The sequence below is a fragment of the Hipposideros armiger genome, unplaced genomic scaffold, assembly GCF_001890085.2.
Source record: "Hipposideros armiger isolate ML-2016 unplaced genomic scaffold, ASM189008v1 scaffold_175, whole genome shotgun sequence".
NCBI classification, from domain to species: Eukaryota; Metazoa; Chordata; class Mammalia; order Chiroptera; family Hipposideridae; genus Hipposideros; species Hipposideros armiger.
In genome coordinates this window covers 203,198-230,146 of record NW_017731525.1, presented here as the reverse complement: position 1 = coordinate 230,146, position 26,949 = coordinate 203,198, and the positions used below count along the sequence as shown (strand labels likewise).

Genomic DNA, 26,949 nt, shown 5'->3' with positions numbered 1-26,949 from the left:
CTCTACTCCGTGTCCCGAGGTTATATGTATGTATAATTATAGTTGACATACAGTGTTATTCAACATCAGTTTCAGAAATACAATGCGTTGATAAGGCCTCCACATCAACTATGAAGTGCACTCCCCAAAAGGGCATTGGTCCATCTGGTTCCCTAAGAAATGCTAACACTTGTCAATGTTGGAAAATGTCTCTTAATTGTTTCTTTTCTATCTCGACTTATCCAGATTTTTTCTTCTTTTGCTTACTATTTCCTTTATTCAAAAACTCCACTCCCATTCCCTTTCTCCCACAGAGGCAAACATTCCAATGTACTAACTTTGTATCCTTTTATTTGTATGTGTTTTCGTAAAATGTGTATTGTATGTTATACATATTTTTAATTTATGCAAAGGGTATTTATTGTGTTACATATACATATCTCATATTTCTTTCATTTTCTACTCGATACTATATTTTTAAGATACAAGATTTTGCTTTGTGAATCTGTTGTTTCTAAGTACTGTATAATATTCTATGGCACATATCCACCAATAATATTCATATTCACCCTCACAGAGATGGGCACCCAAGTACTCTCTAGCCCCTAACAATAACAACATGAAATAAGCTTCAGTAAATATCCTTGAACATATATCTGTATGGACCTGTGTGAAAATTTCTTTGGGATACGTATGTGGTATTCCCTCAGAAGTGAAATTGCCATTGAGCTGAACATATTCTTAATTAGAGTAAATCCTACAAGATGGCTCTCTACAATGGTTTTACTAGTCTAATCTCCTACCATTGAATTTAAGTTCCATGAGAATAGCCTACATTTGCTTTGCTCCCTTAGCACTCAATGGCAAAGTATAAGAAAGGAAGGGTTTTCTTATATGAAAAGTGGGCTTCCTCCATGATGGGAGCTTCATCTGGCTGTTGCAGGAGTCTGTGTTGGGGTAACGTACCAAAAGTACAAAATAATGCCCTGCATACTTTATTTTTTTAATATAGATATAGATATAGCTATAGATACAAATAGAGAGATAGAGATACACACACACACACACACACACACACACTGGATCAAAAAATATAGAGTGAATTTTTAGAAAAAAGTTATTTCTCCTACCTCTCTGTCTCTGGCAACCATCAATCATCTGTTCTTTGTATCTACGAGTTTTGTTTTTTCCCCAGATTCCACGCATAAGACATATCATATGATATTATTTGTCTTTCTCTGTCTGACTTGTTTCACTTAGCATAATGCCCTCAAGGTCCATCCATGTTGTTGCAAATGGCAAGATTTCATTCTTTTTTATGGCTGAATAACATTCCATTGGAAATATATACAGAGGGTGCCAAAAAAGTATGCACATTTTAAGAAAGGAAAAATATTATTAAAATTGTAATATTCAATATGTACTGATAACAAAAGATGAATACAAGTCATGTTTGATTTCTGCAATTACAAGAGGTGCTCAAAGTGGCTGCCATCAGCATCCAGATACTTCTGATTACGGCAAACTACTGCTTGGGTAATGTTGACCAAAGTGTCCACTTGTATACATAAATCAGGGATGCCAAAAAATGTTTACAAGTGACATTTTGGTCAATGTTGCCCAATATATAGATATATATAGATAGATAGATAGAGATAGATAGAATATATATAGATATCTTTCTCACTCTCTCTATATATATCATATCACATTTGTCCATATATATACATATATATACACACACACACATATACATACATATATATATATATATATATATATATATATATATATATATATACACACATAATCACATTTCGTTATCCATTCATCCATCGATGGACACTTAGGTTCTTTCCATATCTTCGCTATTGTAAATAATGCTGTGATGAACATAAGGGTGCATATATCTTTTCAAGTTAGTGTTTTTGGCTTCTTTGGATAAATACCTAGAAGTGAAATTACTGGATTATATGGTAATTCTATTTTTAATTTTTTGAAGAATCTCCATACTGTTTTCCACAGTGGCTGCACCAATTTACATTCCTACCAACAGTGCACAAAGGTTCCCTTTCCTCCACATCTTCTACAACACTTGTTATTTCTTGTCTTTTTTATCACAGCCATTCTAATAGGTATGAGGTGAAATCACATTGTGGTTTTTATTTGTGTTTCCATGATGAATCGTGATGTTGAGCATCTTTCACATGCCTGTTGGTTACCTGTATGTCTTCTTTTAAAAAATATCTATTCAGATTTTCTGTCCATTTTTAATTTTTTTCTGCTATTGAGATATGAGTTCTTTATATATTTTGATATGAACCCCTTATCAGATATATGATTTACAAATATTTTCTCCCATTCAGTAGGCTGACTTTTCATTTTGTTGATGGTTTCTTTGGCTGTGCAGATGCTTTTTGGTATGCTGTGATCCTACTTCTTATTTATTTTCTCTTTAGTTTCTTTAGTTTTGATATCAGATTAAAAAAATCATCGCCAAGAACTATGTTAAGAAGCTTACTGCCTACATATTCTCCTAAGAGTTTCATGGTTTCAGGTCTTATGTTCAAGTCTCTAATCCATTTTGAGTTAATTTTTGTATATGTTGTAAGATAGTGGTTGACTTTCATTTTTTTTGCATGTGGCTGTCCAGTTTTCCCAACACCATTTATGAAAAGACTGTCCTTTCCCCATTATATATTCTTGGCTCCTTTATCATAAATTAATTGACCATATTTGTGTGGGTTTATTTCTGGGCTCTCCATGCTATGCCATTAATTTATGTGTCTGTTTTTAACGCCAATACCATACTGTTTTAATTACTATCACTTTGTAATACAGTTTGAAATATAGTAATATTTAGTATATTATTATATTCTGTATACTAGCATAGCATGTTTAGTACATATTCAATATAGTAGCACTGCATACTAAACAGCGTAGAAGCAGAGTAAAGACAAGGAGGAAGGAAATGGAGAGTGAAGGAAATAGAAGCTGCTTTAAGGTTTAAAAAAAAAAAAACATGAAGGGCCAGCCGAGTGGCGCGTTTGTTAAGAGCTGGCTTGGGATGCCTGAGGGCCCCGGTTCGGATCCCACATATGAGGGCCAGTGACACTGACCTCCACAGCTAAGATGCTGAACAACAGCTCAACCTGGAGCTGGGCTGCCATGAGTCGCCGGCGACGGCATAGGCTGCAGCCCCTTCTGCAGTGGGTTGCCATGGGCTACTGTGTGTAGCCAGCAGCCAGCGTGAGTGGCCAGCAGCCAGCGTGAGTGGCCAGCAGCCAGCGTGAGCGGCCAGCAGCCGCAGTGAGCGGCCGTCCAGAAGCCGGCGACTGATCTGCCTCACCCAGGTAGAGCGCAATGATGGTGCCAACTTGGGCCAGTGAAGCAACGTCCTCCACAACTAGACTGAAGAACAAAAGGACAGGACAGCAGCTTGTCTGTTCCCCTTTCCCCCAATTCCCCAATAAAAATCTTTAAAAAAAAAACAAAAAAAAACATGAAGAGAAAGTAATTGAGCAAATAAGTTTGAAGGATGGACGGTTGTGGTTTTAGAATGTAGTCTTATCTTTGCCTAGGTTCTCTAGAAAACAGAGCCTGAGGTGACTCTCATATGCTGATTCTTAATTAGGGATATTATCCACGTAAGCAGGAGTGAGGGGGAAAAGAGACATGAGGAAGAGAAAGAGAAAAAGAAGATTTAAGGTGCATTACCAATCTGTCCATAGCTTCTCTAGAAAATTAAGTCATGCTAGAGCAGAGGACTTACAGAAACACTGCATCTTTGAACAGCTCTGGGGCAGGCAGGAAAGCTGAACAATTGTCTGCTGACTTCTTCCTGGCTCTTGTTTCTTAATGGTCCAAGTCGGCTCCACAGAGCATTAATTCCATTGTATTTATGGGGTAAGTTTTGGGCCTTTCCAAGAAGCTGCTAGGGAAGCCAGAACTTCTGTGGGTCCAGTCAAGTCAGACCTGGGAGCTGAAACTACTGCAGTGGGTGTTACAGAGGCCATGCTGGTTTGGTCCTCACACCAGCAGAGGCTGAGCTTAGTGACAGCATTAGCCTGAACTTTACAACCATAAGGCTCTGCTGTGACCATTGTGTCTGAGAAGCAGGTGGGGCTGAACTGATCTGGGGTGCACACATGCTATCTGAATTAGTGATTTTAGAGGAGCTTCCCGGTGTAACTGTGGAAGTTCCTGGCTGTAGCTCAGTGGAGTCGAAGGGTATTAGATATGGAGTCTAAGGAGCCGAGAGGTCAAAGTATTGGATAAATGGTCAACAACAATTTTGAAATAGCAGAAGATTCCAAACCCTGTGAGTCTAGTGCATAGTGAGTATACACGGGCTATATTATTTAATGAGAACCCATAATTAGAAAAAAACCTCTTTTTAGGAAAGTCAGTGCACTATGGACTGAAACTCAGTATATGCAGATAAAAACAGAAAATTAAATGTATTTATATATTGGTCCTTATAGTAGAATTTACTATTACCTGATTAATTAGGCAGATTATTAATTTCTGAGTTATGTCATTATTCCAAACAATTGTGTTTATTCCAGAAAAAAAAATGAAGAACATATTTCAAGTTCTTTCTATAGAATTTCAGAACCATAAGTACAATTCTTCTGGGTAATAAATCATGGCTCTCTGTAGCCCTTGGATTTGGACCTGCAGTAGGTGCTATGAGAGATACAGCAAAGATAAATCCGTGAACCATGCCCTCTAGGTATTTATAGTCAGGCAGGGATGATAAGAAATGTAGATAGATAACAACAACACAAAGTAGAAAGTGATAAATGCCGTAAGAAGGGCTGAGACAAAATGCAGTTTTATGGGAATTCTGAAGGAAAGGTGTACACCTAGAAGTAATGACTGAAGCTAGGAGGAGAGAGAGAGAGAGAGAGAAGGAAGGAGGGAAGTAAAGGAGGGAGGACAGTCAAGGAAAACATGGACAAGAGACTGGTCAATTCAAAATGCCGGACACTTGTAGGTTCTGGCTGTTACCTGGCAGGGCTGTGAAAACCTCCCCAATGTGCTGTGCATCAGTGCCCATAGGGCTCATCCTCCTCCCCACCAGGAATCAGCAGGGAGGGATTTGCAGATGAGAGGCCCTTGTCTTCTTGGAGAAACAGGCAGAATGAAGAATGGCGCTCCCAGGCGTAGGCGTGGTGTGATGTTAGTGGTGAGCGCCCACAGAGGAAGTAGAGACACTGAGGATAGGGCTCTCTTTCAAGTCTCTAGGTTCTTGGTAAACAGGTTTTGTTTTGTTTAGTTTTTTAAAGAAAACAGAGACAGTAGATTGAAGAGTGAAAAATTTGGTTTTGTTCTTTTTTTTTTTTTAAAGACTTGAGCTATGAATGTTCTGAAGATATAAAAGCTAATACAACACATTCCCTGCTCTGAAGCCCATTAAGGGAGATAGACAAGTTAACAAGTTTTTGTGAGTTGGAGCAGCAAGATGCTGTGGAATCACAGAGGCGAGCCACTATCCTGCAGAATCAGTGAGACTTTATGAAAGAAATAAATGGCTTTGATGTGAATAAAGGGATTGATGGCTGTTAGGAAGGTGTGGTGGAATCAACTGGCCCAGTTTCATAACCATATCAAGTAACGCGGCACTGGGGAGCAGGAACACCAAAGGCAAATGGTGGTATTTATCCTGGGTTAGGGCTACAGCAACACTAATGTATGTGAAAGGAAGGCACAGTGACCTAAGGTTCTAGCCTTAGCAGTTGAAATGGCTGCCCTTGGGGTCCGTGTGGTAAGAAAAGCAAGTCAGAAGACAAATGAAAGATGAAAGCAGGGAAGGGAGCAAAATCAGAGAGATGGTGAGAAAGTGGAGTGGAACCTACCAGGAGGGTGGTTTTATCCTTCTCATGTCCTCAGGAAATCTCCCTATGACATATGGAAAAGAGTTGGGCTTGTGCGTTGGGGTGCTCTGAGCTGGGGTTCAAACACGAGCATAAAGGCTAGGCTGAAATGTGGACTGACAGAAGTCTGTGTCTCAGGGCCACTGTAGAGCGTTCTGTCAGAGACTTTATCCCAAGAAAACAGAGTTCAGGCTGGAGGGCTTGAACCAGAACTTAGTGATCCAGAGGCTTGGGAGTCTGAGTACAACATGGAGGCACTACTGTAACCTGTTCCCAGCTCAGTTCCTTGGATGCAGGTCCACGCAAGAAAGAGAAGGCAGAAAAAACTGTGCAGTATCTATAAAACAGAGGCTGCTTGGGGACTTCTCTGTGTGGCACACAAAGATGGGCATTTCACTTCCACTTTTCTACAGGCTATCTCTGAGCCTGGACATCATGAGGACCCTAGTGCTCTGGTGACAATGCTTGGCAGAGACCATGGTGCCTGGTGGAGCACAGGCACACGCAGGGGGAATTTGTGCATGAACACACGTCCTGCACTTCCAGTGGGAAGCCTGGAGGAGGGCTGTGTTCCTCAGTCAGTGGCCAGGAAAGGCCAGTGGATTTCGGCTTCCCACTATCTCCATAGAGGCAGAAAAGGTCGAGATTATAGGCTCTGCAATTTATAAGTCTGTGAACTTGATCAAGTTATTTAACTCTTTGAGCTTGCTTCCTGAGGTGCCATTTACTGACTCAGGTCGACAGAGTAGATGAGAAACTGCATGTATGCCTTTAACACATGGCACAGTCAGACCACACACACGTAACGCCTTCTGCCAGAAGCTGCTTCCTCCTTGCTCCTTATTCTTACTCATTTTAAATTTAAATGTCATTTTTTCAGAGGAGTCATCCCTGGGTCTCCACGGCAGACTGGATTGCCTACCCATCATCCATTGTTATCTTCCCCTTTTGTTCAGTGTCGTCTCCTCAACCCTGAAGAGTTCAGGAACAAATGCTGAGGAATTTAAGCCAGTTGCAATAATCCCTGTTTCATTCTGAGCATTTAGGTGTGGGTATGTGATTCAGTTTGGACTAATGACAGGTGAGGGGGCATCTACTGGAGGCTTCTGAGAAAGATTCCTCACCCTTGAGAAGGGACACACTCTTGCTACCACTGGGCATTGTCAGGATTGTCTGTGACAATGGGGACTGCTCCAGCCATCCCAGGACCACAGGTGGAGGAATCCCAGGTACAAAGCTGGAGGGCTGGAGATGGCAGGGGGAATAACGGGAACAGCCCAAGGCCTTCCCTGACATCACCGAGTTGCTGAATTCATCTGTTAGAACCTTTCGACCTTGAAACTTCTAGCCGTATGACACAATAAATTTCCTTATCGTTTCAGACATTTTAAATTGAGTTAATTATTAATTTCAGCTCCCACATCTAAATTATAACCCCATGTTTTTCGCTCTCATATTTTTCTTTATAGCATTTACCATGTATACAGTTACCTTTGTGTTTGTTTGCTGTCTGTTTCCCCCAATGAATTGTAGATTCTAAATTACTAAGATCACATGTTCATTTTGTTCACCATCGAATTCCCAGTGTTTAGCACCAAACCTGAGGCATAGGATCTGTTCAAGCACATTTGTTAAAAGAATGAATAAAGCGCTCAAAAATGGTCATTTTTCTCCTCCTTCTTCTCAACTTCTTCTTTGTTCTCTACAATTTAGCATACTATTATTGACAGAGCACGGATCATCAGGAAGGAAACTATGCTTCCCTCGAACTTTGACTAGTTGGGGGGCTCTGGGCAGCAGCCCTCACTACATCCATGGCTTTTGAGCTCTTACCTGGAGGAATCATAAGCAAATACAATCACATGGTTGACCCAGGACACACGTATCTAACTGAAATGAGAGATTTATAGAGCATACTTTTACTGTGTGTGATGTACTCTGATATTTTTATTCTATTTCATTAAAAAAATGCAAGCTTTCACACAATACATCAATTTTTGGACCCATTACTTAGCAATCCACAGTTCAAAACACAAACAAAAAACTGGACTAAATGAAATGTATGGACTTTGAAAATCTTTGTTTTTCTTTTCTTTGCTGTTAAACTTTATATATACAGCCAGTCCATTGACTTAAAAGTCCATTATTAGTGACTTACCAATGACTTCATTATTTTCCCTTTTCCAGTGGAATTCTTCCCCCTCCCCATTTCCCCTGGTTGTACTATTTTGAAGGCCTGCATAAAATGGCATATGTTCATGAAAAAGTACTTTGTACTTTTTCTTATCCCCCCCCCCCATTACCACGACAACAAACAGGACTGTATTCTTCCTCCTCTGAAATTTAATGGCCCCCATTCGACATAGTATTTACATGGGCCTCATTTCTACGTGTTTATGTATGTACTAATGCAGACCAGTGTTACATGAGCTGCCACCACGTGGCTTAAAACCCAAGAGAGCTGGGCTCCAACATTCTCTAGAAGCACAGTGAAGAATAGACCTTCACTGTACCTGCCATTCCTCAACACTAAACTGCCCTTGTCCTCGCGGATTTGCCAGTGAAATTCCTCCGGGGGCAGGAGGGAAGGGGGGGAAAGCCACACGAAGATCTTACAACTCCGGGGCACAGCAAATAATGCGGTGGGGTATACATATATTTAGAAAACCATAGTGCAAACCTCAGGGAAAAAAACATGTAATCAAAAGGCGACGGGGAGAACTTGGGTGATCAAGAAAGTTCCCGGCCAAAAGACCTTCAGATTCCGAAGGAAGGTGCAATCTTTGTCCCTCGAAACTCAGTTCAAACCACTCCCCCAGCATCACGTGAACTGTCGGTGAACTGGATGCAAGTTACAGCTTCAGAGGCTGGGATGAGCGCCTCGCCAAGCTGCTCCGGGGTCACATGTCTTCCAGAAGGGCACTGGTGTGACAGAGGAGAGCACGTCCAGGATACGTGCTCCTGTTTGCGCTCCGGGAAGGAAAGAGAGGTGGGAGAGAGCCTGCAGTGAAAACAGGCTGGAGGGGTGGGGGCAAGGGAGGGAGCGGAAGAGAGGAACGCCTCCCTGAACTTTCCTCTCCCCTCATCCCACACACTTGAAATAGAAATAATAACAACATGAAAAAAAATGCTTACAACCACGATGTTATCTCCCTACTTAAGTCGCCTCACTCTGGAAGGTGTAGGGTGTAAAGTGCAGACTGCGGTTGTCGCCGCCGGCTGGTCTCGGAAGTAAAGGTTCGGGGCTGGGGCGGGTGCGCGCGCGGGTGACCCCACTTTTAGGGAGGACAGCTCCCCGCTCTTCCACACCATTGACCCGGCTGACCCCCGCCCCCCTCCTTTTCCTCCTCTCCTCCCTCCTTCCCTCCCTCCCTCCTTGCGCGTCTCCTCTGCACCGGCCCCCGCGGTGGAGCCGGGCGGCAGCACCGACGCCGCCGCAGCTCCTGCCCGCAACGCGCTCGCCCGCGGCCCCGGCTCCCACAGAGCCCGAGCTGCAGCGCCCGCAGCTCCGGGTCCGCGCGGCGCGTCCTGCTTACGACCCAGGCGGGCTGAGCCGGCCCGAGCTCGGCTCCAGCGCCGCAGGCGGCTGGGGAGGGCGGCGTGGGAGAGTACGCGGAGACGCAGGGGCAGCTGCGCCGGGGTGACAAGCTGCGCACCTGGAAAGTTACCCGGCTGTATGGTGAGATTCGTGGGCGGGGGGCTTGGGCGCAGGGGGTGCGCCGGCAGGGACGAGGTCGGGGTGCGCGCGTTGCGCGTTGTGCGCCTCTGTTGCACATCCAGCCGGACTCGTGCCTGTGCTTTTTGCCGTGGACTTGTGCCCACACTGCGTTCGCTCGGTGTGACAGCCTTTCGCGAGCTCCGGAGGCAGGGAAAGGCTACTTGATTTTCAGCAGCTTGGCTAGCGGCGGCAGTGGCGGCGGGGGATCGGGTGGAGAGCTCAGCCCCAGTGGGGATTCCTCAGGGTTCTCACGCCTTTAGCCTGGAGCAGCCCTGGCTGGGGGCTTGGCGCTGTTGTCAGGGCGTGCGCTCCTGGCTCCGCTTCGCCAGGCTCTGGGTAGCTGCTAGGAGACAAATACTCGGGCAAGGACTTTAGGAGTCCTTGTAAACTTGTGTAGGTGTACTGAGGCACTCTCAGCACCATAAGGCACGTTCACATGTTTTGCTCTGTATTTCCTGGGGATGAAGAAACAAGAGCAAACAAAAGCAATACACCAGCCACTGGGGATGAGAGAAAAATCAATGGGTTCCAGTTTGAGAACTAGAGTGCAAATCCAAAGCGGTTGAGGCCAGGGTTTAGAACAGAAAGAAACAACGCAGGCAGAATTAACAGGTAGAAAGGTCTGACAAACGCCCTGGTTTCCTTATCTTCACCTTGTTCCCAAAGTTCCCAGGTACTTTGTTTGTTTGTTTGTTTTCCATAAAGGAAGAGGGTAACCATATGCCTGCCCCGCCCCAGTTCATTAGAAATCAGTCTCTTTGCAAGCTTCTATTTAATGCCTAGACAAGGTTATCATCCCATATATGTACGATATCTGTTGGCAGTACTCCTGTTTACTTTTACGCAGGAGGAGCTAATATGGTGGAGAATTCTCTTTGGAGAATTGAAGGCCATGCTCTCCATTGGAGCATCGTGCACCTAAGAATAAAGGACATAAAAAGATGATGCACAGAGACTTTTCTCTTTTATATGAAATACTGCACTCCTCTGAAATTCTTACAAGTGACTTAGCTAATTCATCTCACAATGAAGGTATATATAGCCTGGATGTTGGCTAAGTCTTTTGATCCCATATTGTCTTGCTTCCTCTAGGCTATTTTCCTATCAATTGGCCCTCTTTTCCTATGTATTTATTCTCTCTATCTTCACTGGTCCATTATTCTGGGCTTACAAATAACTGTCAAGTTCCCACTTATTCTAAAAATCCAATTCATGAACCATGATGCCCTCTTGAGCTCCCCATTCCCAGCATCTGCTCTTTCTATGGTCCTTTGCAACTGAGTTTCTATCCTAACTTTTGGGTAAAAGGCTAAATTCAGTATGTTCCCCTCTGATCTCATTTGCTTTGATATGTCAGTGGGATGTGAGCTGCAACCTGCTTGACTCTTGAAAAATCTTACCTTCGTGGCTTCTGTGGTGCTTCTCCTAGATCTCTTATTTGTACACTTCTTTCGCCATTTTTGTTATTTGCTTCTCCTCCTATGCACCTATAAATAGTATCCACAGGTATTTATTATCTAAATGTACATACACGACAATAGAGGCATTCCTTTCTTTTGTCCCTTAGTGATCTCATCTCCTAGTGGGACTTCAGTTCTTACCTCTGTGAAGTGGTCCCTTGCCTTGACCTTTCTTCTTTGCTACTATCTGCCCGACATTTCCACCTGGATAACCCACAGGCACCTCAGACTCAACATACTGACACACTACCATTTCCATAAAGCGTGCCCATTCCCGTGACTTTGGTCAGTGCCACAGTACCTATGGGATCATAGCACTACCTTCTTCCAAGCCTTCCTAGATCAAAACATTGGAATCATTTTGGACTCTCCTCTTGTTCACACCCATTTTATTACCACATTTAGAGATTCTGCCCTGCAGTAGCCCTCCCACCGTTCTTGTCTTTTACTATTAATCCCTCCACATCCGCTCTCACTTTTACCGATGCAATAGCTTCTTCTTACCCTGTCTCTATTTTTTCTCTCAAACTTCATATGGACCTGGATACACCTCCTCTCCTAGTTGCCAGCCTCCTGGGCGCTTGCATCTACTTCTTCAGCCTCTACTTCTGTATCAGTGATCGCTAAATAGTTTCAGTTCCTCTCTTCTGATTTTCTAGTCCCTTGTTTCTTATTGCTTGCTAAACTCCTTGACTCTGAAGTTTTCCTGGGTCCCTCAAGGTGAGCGTGTCCAAAATTAAACTCACTGTCTTATCCCTCAAATCTGCTCCTCATTTTGGCTAATGACATCAGCTCTCACCCAGGTGCCACCATGGAAACTTCTAAATCTTTATTTCTCCTGATCACCACTCAAATTCTATAAGCTGCAATCTCCTGACCTACATCTATAAAATCACATTTCTGTGTTTTTGACTGTTTACCTGATAGGTATCAACCAAAAATAGTTGGATGGAATACTGCCATATCTGGCAGTGAACATATAAGCTATGTGGCACATATAAAATTTCCTGTGAATGTTCTGCTGTGGGGAGGGGCCCTTCAGAGAGATAGTCAACCCCTCAGTCGCTGACACTGGTACCATGAGAGGCTTGTATGACTGCCTGACAAGAGAAAATGACTCTCTAAAGTAAGATGATGTGAACTGAGAAAACAAGCAGTAGATTCAAAGCTGAGCCTCAGGTCAACAGTCACAAGATCAGATGGACAGATGCTTTTCATTGTGGCATTGATATGGAATTGCCCTGTTTCTCACAAGGACTTCTCTGGGCGGTTTGCCTCTGGGAGGAGGAGCAGTGATATATATATTCAGTAATGGTTAATTGTTTTCTAAAACCACTTTAGTGAAACAAAGTTAAGGATAACGCCAAATGTATCTGTTTCATGTCTACATAGAAGACTATAGAAGCATGTATAATGCACTCCTTTGGTTTTAGGCTAAACTGCCCATATCGTGAAAAGAATCTATTCTACTTTTCATGATTTATTGAAGGGAAAGAAATTGCAGTTACCTATAGCCACAACTTTAACCTAATCCCCTATGATAATGTTTTTCTCTTCTGGCTACCATGGAGATGATTCATTTTTTTCTTGAGTTCAAGAAGTTCAAAACATTAGAATAGGGTTGGGACTCTGGCGTTACTCCTATTCTCATTACCTCTTACTTGGATTGGTGCAATAGCCCCTTACTTAGTTTTTCTTCCTCTAAACTCTTTTCACTCCACTCCATATTTATTACCAAGAAAATTATTTTTCTAAAGGACAAATATGACCATATAACTTGAAAGAAACTTGACCTACACTAAAATCCAGATACCGTAACATGGCATGTGAAGTCTTTCAGTACCTTACACCAGTATCTTACTTTTTCAGCCTCATTTCTCATCATTCTCCTCCACCCATCATGCATTTCAGCCTGTTCCCTGAATATGCTATCAGCTTTCTTGCATTCGTTCCTTAGTATATATATATATATATATATATATATATATATATATATATATATATATATATATATATATATATATATATATTTAATTAATAGACTTTATTTTTTAGAGCAGTTTTAAGTTTACAGAAAAATTAGGTGAAAAGTACAGAGAGTTTCCATATACTCCCGTTACCTCACCGCTTTCCCTTATTCTTAACATCTTGCATCAGTGTGGTACATTTGTTACAATGGAACCAATACTGATACATTATTATTAACTAAAGTACATGGTTTACAATAGGGTTCATTTTTTGTGTTGTATATTCCATGGGTTTAGACAAATGTATAAAGACATGTATCCATCATTGTAGTGTTACACAGAGTAGTTTCACTGCCCAAAAATTGCCCTGTGCTCCACCTAATTGTTCTTTCCTCCCTCTCTGCAAGTCCCTCACAACCACTGTCCCCAAGTTTTGTTATCTCCAGCATGTCATATAGATGGAATCATACAGAATGTAGGTTTTTTGGATTGGCTTCTTTCACTTAGTAGTATGTATTTAAAGTTCCTCCATGTCTTTTCATGGCTTGATCATTATTAGTTTTCATCACTGAATAATATTTCATTGTCTGGATACACCACAGTTTGTTTATCCATCCATCCATTTGAAGGACATTTTGGTTGCTTCCAAGGTTTGGCACTTATGAATAAAGCTGCTATAAACATCCATGTGCAGGTTTTGGTATGGACATGTGGTTTCATAGCACTTGGATAGATCCCAAGGAGCATGATTGCTGGATCATATGATTATTTAGCTTTGTAAGAAACTGACAAACTGTCTTCCAAAGTGGCTGTATCATTTCACATTTCCACTAACAATGAATGACAATTTCTGCTGTTCCTTATGTTCCCCAGCATTTTGTGGTGTCAGTGTTTTGGATTTTGGCCATTCTAATAGGTGTGTAGTTGTATCTCATTGTCTTAATTTGAGATATCTAATGACATACGATGTCGAACATCTTTTCATACCTTTATTTACCTGTGTGTATCTTCTGTAGTGAAGTGTCTGTTTATATTTTTGCCCAGTTTTCAGCTTGGTTATTTGTTTTCTTATTGTTGAGTTATTTGTACATTTTGGATACTAGTCCTTTATTAGACATGTGTTTTGCAAATACATTCACTTAGCTTGTGACTGTTGTTTCATTCTCTTAATAGTGTCTTTTGTAGAGTAGACATTTTTTAGATTTAATGAAGTCCGAGCTATCAATTTTTTTCTGGATTATGCTTTTGGTATTTTATCTAAAAACATTACCAAACCCAAGGTCACTTAGATTTCCCCCTGTATTGTCTACTAGCAGTTTTATAGTTTTGACCCATTTTGAGCTAATGTTTGTGTAAGGTCTGTGTCTAGATTCATTTTATTTTTTTTTACATATGGGATGTCCAGTTGTTTCAATACAGTTCATTAAAGGGGCTATCCTTTTTCCATTGAATTGCCTTTACTCCTTTTTCAAAGGTCAGTTGACTGTATTCGTGTGGGTCTATTTCTGGGCTCTCTATTTTGTTCCATTGATCCATTCGTCTGTTCTTTTACCAAAGCCACACTGTCTTGATTATTGCAGCTGTATAGTAAGTCTGGAAGTCTGGTTGTATCAGCATTCTGACTTTGTTGTCCTATAATGTTGTGTTGGTCTAGTACATATTTTTTGATCAATATGTTTGTCTACTATGGTGAGTTATTTTATTGGGTGTTACAGTAATAATAGTAATATTTAATAATATATATATACACAATTTGTCAAGCACTGTGCTAAATTATTATTATGGTTTATCTTATTTAACCCTCTAACGGCTCTAAGTGATATGCAACAATATTTTATCTGTCTGTTGATCTATCTATGTGTCTAGCTCCATCTTCTGCTATTGGCACTCAACCCCAATATCATGCTCAAGGGCATATAAATATTAAGTGGAAATGCTTGGATAGGGACCCTGGGTCTATAACCTTAGTCACCACTATTCCATCTCCCATGTTTACAGACATACATGTATATATTTATACATCAGACTCCAGATGGGTAGAGAGAGAAATAGATGTTTTCTAGATCAGAGCCAAGATTTTCGTTTCCAGCTACTTGAAGGCTGGAGGAAAAACAGACGACAAAAGTCTGATTCCTCCCACGGTGGCTGCCAGGTGTTAATCTGCCTGCAAGCACCTTCATAGTAAATTTTGCTTTTCCTTAGCCTTTTCTACTTACCTCTTTCTTATATGTGACATTTCTTAAATAGTGATTAAATTAATGTAATAGTAATTGATAATTTTATATAGTGTTCCTCTCTGCTGGCTAATTGCCACCTCTCTTTCTATTCCTCTCTCCTGTTCCTGGCTGTAGAATACTGCTTTCACAGTGAACCATACTTTTGTTGCCTTCAAAGGTAATTAGGTGGGTCCTTATGGATTAAGGAGTTCACTGCAATATGTGTAAATTTATAGAGGCTCCATGAGGGAATTTCAAAGGGAGGGTCCTTGCAGCCCAGGAACCTGAGCTGGGCCATTCATGAAGGTTTCTTGCCTCCATCTTTTGGTGGGCTTCCCTTGATAGGGAAGGTTTCCCAGTCTGTATGTTCCAGAATGACCTATTTTCTTACTGAAAGATATAATTCAGGCAGCGTAAAATCCTCCTCCCCTGGGGAATAATTTGCATCTTTAAAGACCTCTCATCTGGAAGACTTCCAGTTTGTTAGACTTCTGTCCTACCCAGCAATGCTCCTCCCTGGGCATACCCTCACATCAAGACACTAAGTGCCTTGTCTAGTCACTACACAGTGTAAGAGCTACTGGGTGCTTACTACATGCCAGACATTGCTGAGGATGCCTTACTGACATAATCTTCATAATAACCCTACTGGATGGATATAATTATATCCAGTATCTAGATTAGAAAACCAAGGATTCTAAGTAATTCATAGCTGGGGAAGGGCAGATTATTTTCCTACCCTGGATAGCTACCCTTCATCACTCCTGTGAAATTCTCATCTTTATCTCCAGGCTCATTCCTTATTGCTTTAGGTGCTGTCTTCTGCTCATAAGAATGATACTAGTAGCTTGTAGTCGCTAGATTGATGGAGCTACATCCCGTGGTTCAGTTCGCCTTGTGGCTAGCAATACATATTTGAGAAATAGTTTATCTGCCTTAGGGACTGTTACAGGAAACAGAGTGAATCCAATTAGGTGTTATGAAGCCAGCAACTTGAAGGCTTGGCTTGAGGGGCAGCAAGATTTAAGTGGGTGAACTCACTAAGAAATCAGACTTAGTACTGAGCCACTCAGTAACTTACTTCCATATCTTAAATTAGTGACTTGAAAGATGAGATCGCTCTTCTCATTTCACCCCTCTTTGGAATTTTAAGTAGCTTGAAAGATATATACAGCTTCCAAACTGACTTCATTAAAACCAGAGAACAGTTGGCGTTTTGGGAAAGGTTAACATCTACCTAATTGTGCTTCAGGTTGGTAAAATTATTGGATTGGTACAGAATATTTTGAATACCAAACACAGAGCAAAAATGATTCTAAGCCTTTTTCTATTTAGTATGATAAAACTGGTTTCTGTGTCAAATTTGACCACAAATTTGGAGCTGTGACCCTGATATGGGACGTGACAGGTGCTATAACAATTAATAGTACTTGTTGGTCAACAATTACTCATTGAATAAAGAATGAGTTGTTAGTTTAATATTAGAGTCTAAAGTTTTGTGCTCACTTTTGTTCTTTATAAGACAATTTCTTTTTCTTTGTCCACTCCCCTCATTCCATCCTGCCTTGGTTTAGGAATGCTTGTCCATAAACCAAAAATGTGTATCTAGAAGATAGCTCACAGCTGCATGTTAAAAACTTGTGCACACATTAATTTCAGATACCTTTGGGGGCACCCTTCTCATGCTTGTCATTCAGAATGTCATTCAGCATTATTCTTAGGTCCCAATCTAACGTCTTCTGAATTGTTTATTTGGGATACAAGGGTGTCCAGGGCTAATTCTTTGAATTCTAGTCTCCTTTTCCTTAAATATTTTTGTTAAAAATATAGCTAATTTACATAATATATAGTTTCAGGTGTACACCATAGCTATTCAACATCTATATACCTAAAGAAGTGATCACCATGATAAGTACAGCAACCATCTGACACCGTATCAGTCTATAATAATATTATTGATTGTATTTCATATGCTGTGCATTACAGCCCCAAGACTTATTTGTTTTATACATGGAAACTTAAACCTTTTATTTCCCTTAACCTTTTTTCCCCCCTTTTTTCAGCTACAGTTGACATTCAGTATTATTTTATGTTAATTTTAGGTATACAACATAGTGGTTAGACATTTATATAATTTAAGAAGTGATCCCCCTGGCTAGTCTGGTACCCACCTGGCACTGTACATAGTTATTACCACATTGTTCACTATATTCCCTATGCTTACTTTACCTCCCCATGACTATCTTGTGATGACCAATGACTACTGTGTAACAACCAATTTGTACTTCTTAATCCCTTACCCTTTTTCACCCACCTTTAAACTTCCTCCCGTCTGGCAATCATCAAAATGTTCTCTGTATCTATGAGTTTCTTTCTGTTTTGTTTGTTTGTTTATTTTGTTCTTTAGATTCCACATATAAGCAAAATCACATTGCATCTGTCTTTCTCTATCTGACACACTTCACTCAGCACAATATCCTCCAGGTCCACCCATGCCACTGCTAGAACCCATTCCCCTCCATGGCCGAGTGATATTCCATTGTATATATGTACCACCTCCTCTTTATCCATTCTTCCATTGATGGACACCCAGGCTGCCTCCACATCTTGGCCATTGTAAACAATGCTGTAGCTTTTTAGGTTTCTTCAGATAATTACCCAGAAGTGGGATTGCTGGCTTCTTTTCTCACTTGTTATAGCCTTTGTTTTAAAGTCTATTTTGTCTGGTATAGGTATTGTTACCACAACTTTTTGTTTGTTTGTTTGTTTCCATTTTCATGAAATATCTTTTCCCCATTCCTTTACTTTCAGTGTCTCTGTGTGTCTTTTGATCTGAAGTGGGTCTCCTATAGGCAGCATATGTAAGGGCCTTGTTTTCTTATCCATTCAGGCACTATATAATTTGATTGGAACATTTAATCCATTTACATTGAAAGTAATTGTTGATGTTTATGTAGTTATTGCCATTTTATTAATATTACGTTATATCATATATTAATATATACAAACATGTTATATTATATTATATATTATGTATTATATATAATAATATATAATAATATATATTAATATATTTATATATATGTATATACATATACATATATCTACACATATATACATATACATATATATACACATATATATATATATATGTATATATATATATACACATATACATAAACAAATATATATATTTGGTTTTAAAGAAGTCCCTCTAACATTCCTTGTAATACTGGTTTGGTGGTGATGAACTCTTTTAGCTTTTTCTTGTCTTGGAAGCTCTTTATCTGTTCTTTGATTCTAAGTGATAGCTTTGCTAGGTAGAATAATCTTGATTGTAGGTCTTACTTTTCATCACTCTGAATATTTCATGCTAATCCCTTCTGGCCTGCAAAGTTTCTGTTGAGGATCAGCTGACAGTCTTATGGGAGCTCCCTTATAGGTAACTAACTGCTTTTTTCTTGCTGCTTTTAAGATTCCCTGTTTGTATTTAACCTTTGGCATTTTAATTATCATGTGTCTAGGTGGGGCCTCTTTGGGTTCATCTTGTTTGAGACACTCTGTGCTTCCTAAGCTTGTATATCTATTTCCTTCGCCATGTTAGGGAACTTTTCTATCATTATTTCTTCAACTAGGTTTTCAATTCCTTGCTGTCTCTCTCTTCTCCTTCTGGTACCCCTATGATGCGAATGTTGGTATGCTTGATGTCCCAGAGACCCCTTAAACTCTCCTCAATTTTTAGGATTCTTTTGTCTTTTTGCTGTTCTGATTGGGTGTTTACGACTACCTTATCTTCTAAATCGCTGATTTGATCTGCTTCATTTAATCTGCTATTGATTCCCTGTAATGTATTCTTCATTTCAGTTATTGTATTCTTTATTTCTGGCTGGTTCTTTTTTATGTTTTCTATCTCCATTTTATGCTTCCTATTTTTCTGTTGAAGTTCTCCCTGAGATTATTGAACATCCTTATAACCAGTGTTTGGAACTCTGTGTGTGGTAGATTGCTTGTCTCTACTTTTTAGTTCTTTTTCTGAAGCTTTGTTTTGCTCTTTTACTTGGGACATGTTTCTTTGTCTCTCCATTTTGGCTGCCTCCCTGTGTTTGTTCCTATGTAAGGCTGCTAGGCCTCCTGGTCTTAGTAGAGTGGACTTATATAGTAGGTGTCCTGTGGGACCCAGTGGTGCAGTCTCCCTGGTTATCAGAGCTGGGTACTCTAGATGTGTCCCTTGTGTGCGTTGTGTGTTCCCTCCTAATAGAGTTGAGACTTGATTGCAGTTTGTACATCAGTGGGAGGGGTTGACCCTCAGGCTGATTGGTTGTGAGGACTGGCTGTGACTACAGTAGAGGAGCTGTTGTGCAGGGCCTGACCCTATAAAGCAGGGTTTGCTTTAAAGGGGCTCTGGTGCCTGCACAGTCTCCCATTTGGGTATGTCATTTTTGGAGTTGGCTGGTTGATGTTCTGGCCCAGTCCAAATTTGGCCACTGTGGCTGACAGCCCCGGGGCCTCCTGGAAGAGAACCTGTGGCAGGCCAAGTTCAGCTGCAGTGTGCCCTGTTCTGGGCTACCTGGCATGTGCCACAAACAATCCTGAGATTGCCACCACCTGCACTGTGTTTGGAGGTGCCTTGAGAGGCCAAGCTGCAAACCAAGGCCAGCTGTTGCTAGTGCCAGGCTTAGGACTGCTCAGCCAGAGGTATGTGACATGCTGAAGGCAGATGCTGCTTGTTTGGGTTTTGTGAACCTTTGAGAGGCTTTAGGAATGTTGCAGCATGAGTCAAAGCAGGCCATTTATATGGAAAAGCCATTGGAAGAGGCTTGGGTGTGCCCATAAATAGGGTGTGGCAGGGTCTCAGGGAATCACTAGGGCGGGCAGACAAAAGGTGATAGCCAGTTTGATGGAGACTCAGATGGGGTCTGCCTGTGTCTGCATGAAGAGGGAGGGGAAGGGCTCGACAAAGAAGCAATGGCTTTCACCAGCTCCTCCATCTGGGAGAAAGCTGCCCCTCCAGCCCTCAAATTGCAGCCAGACAACTCAGTTCCTCCCCATATGTCCCTGGAACCTTTTGAGCTGCTGCCCCAACACTGGAGCTCAGAGCAAGTGAGTCCTTCAGTGAGTAAGTCCATGTGTGGTCCCTTTAAGAGGAATTTCTGGGACTCCAGCCATTTTTTGTTTCACTCAGCTACAATCTCTGCTGGTTTTCATAGCTAGACTTTATGGGGACTTCTCTACCCAGCAGTGAAGCCCTAGGCTGGGGAGAGGCTGGGACCCCTCAGTCCTCAGGGTACCTCCTCAGCCAAGATATCCCTCCCAGTTTTTAATGGTCACACATGGGTGTGGGAGCAACCCATTTTGCATCTGTGTCCCTCCTACCCATCTCTAGGTGGCTCCTTCTGTATGTCCATACTTGTAGGGCTTCGTTTCAGCTAGACTTCAGGAGATTCTCAATAGTGGTTATTCTGTGGTTTAGTTGTAATTGATGTGGTCCCGAGAGGAGGTGAGCACAGCATTCACCTACTCTGCCATCTTGACCAGAAATCCCTTGCCTCTGTAGTCTCCTTTTTGAATTCTAGTTTCCTCAACCTTTTTAGATATTCTTAGTATCTGAAAAGAGTAAATACTGCCTAGTCAACCGGTACTTAAAAGTTAAACAGGCCATAGCTTTGCACATATGAGGCAATTATTTGGACACTAATGTTTATTAATGACCACTTTGAACCTGACTTCTATGAAGAATACCTGAGTACTGCAAGATTACTTTTATAAGTACATTTACTTTCTGTTTGTACTATCCATCGTAAGCAAACTGCATTGGCTATTTGGTTGCATCTGTTTGAAACTTAGAGGCTGTTTTACATCTTTACCTTTGTTGTAGAGGTCATGATTATTCCAGTAGAGCTAGTGAAATCAGTCTGAGCATCTCATTTCTCTCTGTGTTGAAACATGGAGGCAGAGAAGGGCAAGAATAGGTGGCTTAATCTAACTTCAAAGCTGCATGTATCTCTTCTGGTATTAGATAATGAGAGGTAATTCAAACTTAGTTTGTAAGTGTTATATGCTTCTTGGGTTATAGCTGTCAAACACTGCACATACAAAAGTATAAAGTTTAAATAGCCTAAAAAGACTTCAACTTATCATAATTAAAGTGGCATTTCCCAACTTTACCCTTTCAAGTTCTTTTGGATTTTGCTCATATGCGCTCATTATCTGCACCTGATTTATTTTCCAATAAATAAATTGAATTGACTCAGTAAACCTAAATACCTAATTTAACCTCCATTTAAGCAGTAATATCAATGAAATCACAATTTTGTGGTGTCCATAATTGATATTTCTAATGAATGCTAAAATAAATACAGAGCTATCAAACTAAAAAAAGTGTTTCTGAATCAACTAAAACCATCCCTCATAATCCTGATTTGAGTATCATATCCTGAGACTCACTGGATTAGTGAGCGCTTTGGTGCCTCCACTGAGGATATGCTTAACAGGAAAAGAATGGAGCCTTGTACCATAGGTCATCATTATTTAGACAACCTTGGCTTTAGGATGTATAAAGTAAAGGACGTGGAAGAATCCCCGTACCTCTGTTTTACCTTGTAGTAACCACAATCCAGAAGTTTTTAACAGGGAGCATTATCAGAAATGCAAAACTTAACAGTACATATGGCAGGAGAAAAAGTGCTAAAAAAGCAACACCAACTCTGCCTCCTCCTCCTGAGGAATGCAGATGTGTTATTTTCCAAATGCTGGGAAGGTTTCCTAGTGTCGCTGCACCAGGAGCTGTGAGATTTGTGACATTTCCAAGCCTCTGCGGCTGTAGCTGCTCACTTCCATTTTATCTTTGCTATGCTGACATCCAAATCGCAGCCCTGTTGTGGTGCTTTTGATAGCTGTCCATAGAGAATGACCAAAGAGAGCAGCAGGTAACACAGGCCGTTTGTGCAAAAGGCTCAGGTATGATATTTGTGCCAGCAAAGGGCCAGGAAACAGTGAAACCAAGTGCCAACTCCTCCTCGATGGAGGGATAAAGGAAACGGATCAGTAGTTTTCCTTTTGGAAGTGTGGGGAATATAGTACTCATCCAGCAATGACGCCCACTATGCTTTTCTTTATGAAACAGATCAGAATGAGAGGAGTGATGGGGGCTGTTGGGATGTGAAACTTGTTGACTGGTGAAAAATAACACTCCCAGTAATCCATAAAAGAAAAGGTTTATTCGGGAAAAGAAAAGAAGCAAGACCACCGCCACAGTGTGAGAAAGCATACCTTTGACTCGGGGCTCCAACTAGCAGCCCACGTGCAGGAAAAAAGACCCAGGTTCCAAGATGGCTAATCCCTTTATTATGATCTCTCCCCCAGAAATTACCATAAGGATGAACAGGAAGTCAGGATTATAAAGTTAACAAGGGGCCCAGCTCCACCCATAGTCCTCCCAACTCTATGGTTAAGCATCTTAAGATGCCAGTTCACTTTATCAAACTCCACTGGGTAATTCCCAATTCTGTGTCCTCTCTCAGGTCCTTGAGCAAAATGGGAAATGGTTCCGTGAAACCCAAACATTCCAAGCATCCAGATGGCCGCTCCGGACACCTCACCATCGATGCCCTGCAGAGCAAGGTGACAGAGCTGGAGAAAGAGCTGAAGAAGAAGGATGCCGAGATCCAGGAGCAGGAGTACCATTTGAAGGAGCTGCGGGAGCAGCTGTCAAAGCAGACTGTGGCCATCGCTGAGCTCACGGAGGAGCTGCAGAACAAGTGCATCCAGCTGAACAAGCTGCAGGATGTGGTGCATATCCAGGGAGGGAGCCTGCTTCAGGCCTCTCCAGACAAAGTGCCTCTGGACATCCACCGGAAGACGTCGGGCTTGGTCTCCCTCCATAGCCGAAGGGGAGCAAAGGCTGGGGTGTCTGCTGAACCAACATCCCGAACCTATGACCTCAACAAACCCCCGGAATTTTCCTTTGAGAAGGCAAGAATCAGAAAGGACTCCAGGTAAGAAGTTCCCGTACCCCTTCGACTCAGATGGCTTTAATATTATGAAACACTGGAGTGATTTTTATTCAGCTTTCTCAATGGTGAAGAGCATCTTTAACCCTTTCAGATTTGGGGATACAGGGGTTTCTGAAATGTTGTGTTTTGCAAAAGAGCCTCCTGCTAAGGAGAACTTTTCTTTAAAACAGGAATTACCCTGTACCTGAACTTTGGTTTGTGATGTGTACAACAGAAGAGCTGAGTTTACGAAAGTCATTTCCATTATCTCGAAAACCCCTAGGGGAATGAAGAGGTAGTTTTTTTAGGAAGTCTACCCTTCTCTCTTTCCATAGGAGTAGACTTTAAAGTGTACACGAATCACAATGAATTATGAATATGTATAGCAAGACCAGGTCCTAGCACTTAGTCTGCAGATGTCATGAAAGAGGAATAAGCTGGAGCCTCCAAAGGGGGTGAATTCATTCATTCATCCCATAGTTCAAATTGAGCACTACCTTCTTGCAACCAATGTTAAATACTAAGTGTGTATCAGTAGATAAATAAGCACAGAGCCTTTGTCAGGGAACGGAAACAAGTAGACATTGTGTAATTATTAATTGGGATAAATGATATAAAAGAAAATAACAGTATAGTGGGTGGTGTCTGGGATTAGGGGGGAGAGAAGGGCAAAGAAGCAACAGAATTGGATGGTCATGGAGGCCTGACTGAGGAGGTGACCTTAACTGAGACCTAAAGGAGGAAAAGGAGCGTAGACTAGGTGGAGAGGGCATTTAGGCAAGGTGACAATTAAAAGCTAGAATTAATTTTAAAAATAAGGATTTTTAAAAGAACATGTAAATATTAACCACAGATGTGTGTGTGTGTGTGTGTGTGTGTGTGTGTGTGTGTGTGTGTGTGTGTGTACATTTCCTTTCTGGCTAAAGTTTGAATTTCTTAACCAGGAAAGATTGACTAGAAACATCATGAGTTAGGGTCTCCTTTCTGCATTTATTCTTAAGTGAGTAAATATTTATTTGTTGAAATTAAGTCTTTTGCCTTGATAATGTCTTGACTGAGTCTGGAGCTCTTGCAAAATGCAAGATTTGTGAAATTAAAAAAAAATAATTTATTTACCAACATAAGTAATATAAATCAAGATAAAATATTTGACATAAGTGATTAATTTTGACAAAGATATAAAGGGAGGTTGAATTCATTAATTTGTTGATAGTACTTGACACTTAGTGAGTGATCAGTAAATATTTGTTAAGGAAACAGATCATGCTGGATGATTAATCATAATACTCTGTGGTTGAAAGAAATCTTCTTAATATTAGAGTTCAGAAGAGAGTTTTTAAGCCAAAAGTTTTATTATTGGTTGGTTCAGAATGGTCTTATTTATTCCCTTTGCAAAAGTAATAATTACTTATTTTTAATGGTGCAAATTCAGAAATTGTAAGTGTTATAAACTTATGCTTGTTTTTCAAAAATTGAACATCATCCAGTGTTCTCTTCTGATATATCAGAGATATAGGCACACATGACAATTTTCTATATTATGCATTATATTACTATACATCTATAATAAGCAAAATATACTATTTACCCACAAAATATCCTTCAAATAGCAATGAGCTTGTATATCTAGGAAGAATAGAGATAATTTAATAGAAATTCATCTTCTTTGACCCTCTCCCTACATAGTTCACCTGATTTCTCCTCTTGAGAGTATTATGTTCACTTATTTTGTTCCAAATCTTATGTCCATCTTGAAGCAAAACACCATTCTCCTGGTGTTAGGTAATTGAACAATCCAAGATAAGTCTATTCCTTTGTATTGTAACTCTATTATAACCAGGCAAAGAAAATCAGTAGTTATGCACAATTTCTGGGACAGACCACCTCTCTGTAGTTAGTGTGACACAGGAGAAGAAAGACATTATATAGCTCTTGAAGCCAAACGGGTATAAGTCTGTGTTGATGTCATATCTCTCCTTACTTCTAGAATAACTGACCAAACACAGATAGCTGACATCATCAATTCAGAGATTTTAATTTTCCACTTTTTATAAAGTGCTCAATATTACAATTCATTTTCCGTTTTCAAATAGTTCCAGTTTTAGAGAAGCCATAAGTAAATGTTGGTTATTTTAATATATTCATCATACAGTCTGTGAAAAACCTTGTAAGAAACAATTTTCTAGAAGTTAGAGCATTAAAAAAGATGAGAGCATCATTCACTGATAAAAGGATGATGTCAGTATCCATTGGTTTGGCTACCTTTCCAAGCAGTTTCTGTTAGAGATTAGAGTATGGAAGGTATCAGTCAAAATGGTTACTTTGGTTATGCTTAAGTTCTCATGCTTTATTTGTTGAACTTTTATAAAATTTCCTGGCTCAATTTATGACTAAATTTGTTCCTACTACTACGTGTCAACCACATTTTGGATAAAGTGCCCCATCCACGCTGGATCAGGAAGTGAGAAGGCTTTTCAGGTTTTTTGTCTGAAAGGATGTCTCTGATGGCTGCTTCACAGTGAGCATGAAAATGAGGGGAGACTTTTCACCCTCCTGCCATCAACAACCTTAGGAAGCCATGAAGTACCAACAGAAACTAGAGAATAACATTTGGGGCCATGATAGATTTGAAATATGAGGATTCAGAGTCAGTAATGCACTAGAAACTATCACCCATTCTGCAGCAGCCTGTGAGTTTGCTGAGGCCCTGTGCGCAAATGTACTGTAGATGGCAGGTGAGCCTCATCAGCTGCCAGGCAGCCTGCTCGCGCCAGCTGTGCTGTCCTGCACCCACCAAGTGCACTTGTGGGGCCTGAAGGGGAAGCTCAAACTGCGCACATGCTTAGACTTCCCTGTTTTACAGGGAGGAATTTATATGCTCTTCTGGTATTGGGCGACTCTTAAAATTTGTCTCTTACAAAATTCAAGGGTTGAGGGTTTTTTTTTTTTAATTTTTTATTGGGGAACAGGGTGTTTTTCCAGGACCCATCAGCTCCAAATCAAGTAGTTGTTTTAATCTAGTTGTGGAGAGCACAGCTCAGTGGCCTATGTGGGGATCGAACTGGCAACCTTGGTGTTATTTATGAGCACTGCGCTCTAACCAGCTGAGCTAACTGGCAGCTCCATGGGTTGACTTTTTAAGCTCAGGTTCTATCGTAACTCAGTGCTATCCAGCAGAACTTTCTGCAAGGATGGAAATGTTCTGTAATCTGTGTTGTCCAATGTGGAAACCAGTAGCAAAACATGGCTGTCGAGCACTGACAATGGAACTAGGACCCCTGAGGAGTTGAATTTTTCATTTAATTAATGTTAAAATGAAATAGCCACCTGTGTCTAATGGCTACCATATTGGATTGCAGTGCTACATCATGTGTTTTTTACTGTAACCACTAACCACTGAGATAGGAGTTATGACCTAGTGCAGTTTGGGAAAACTTTATAGACAAAATAAGACCTGTGTTTGGTTTTAGGAAAAAGCCTCATAAAATAAGACTGTGCCTGTCAGATTGAGGTGGGCACAGAGTGGAATCATTCTCAAGGTGCATTAAACCTGCAGGGCGTGATAGCATTTTGTGCCCACTGACCATGTTAGATGTTCAGACGCATACAAAACTGTGGGCACATGGCCTATTTCTATTATAGGCACTCAGCCTCGCTGAAGTATCATAAATCATGATGAGTCAGGGCACAGCAGTATATCAAATACTCTGATTTAAATTTATTATGGTGAACACCAGAA

At 40.9% G+C, this 26,949-nt stretch overlaps 1 protein-coding gene across 5 annotated transcripts in view; it reads left to right on the top strand.

Moving 5' to 3' along the window:
* Positions 1 to 8,177: 8,177 nt before the first annotated feature.
* Positions 8,178 to 26,949, top strand: part of PRKG2 (protein kinase cGMP-dependent 2) — a 106,661-nt gene continuing 87,889 nt past the window's right edge. For 3 of the 5 annotated variants that reach the window (XM_019652163.1, XM_019652160.1, XM_019652164.1), the window contains exons 1-2: positions 8,178 to 8,847; positions 22,740 to 23,213. In XM_019652163.1, coding sequence (XP_019507708.1) covers positions 22,753 to 23,213 — 461 coding nt within the window. In that variant the 5' untranslated portion in view covers positions 8,178 to 8,847; positions 22,740 to 22,752. Of the gene's footprint in view, positions 8,848 to 8,994; positions 9,096 to 9,417; positions 9,538 to 22,739; positions 23,214 to 26,949 lie in introns of those variants that run through there. The other 2 variants (XM_019652161.1, XM_019652162.1) reach the window with 2 other exon arrangements.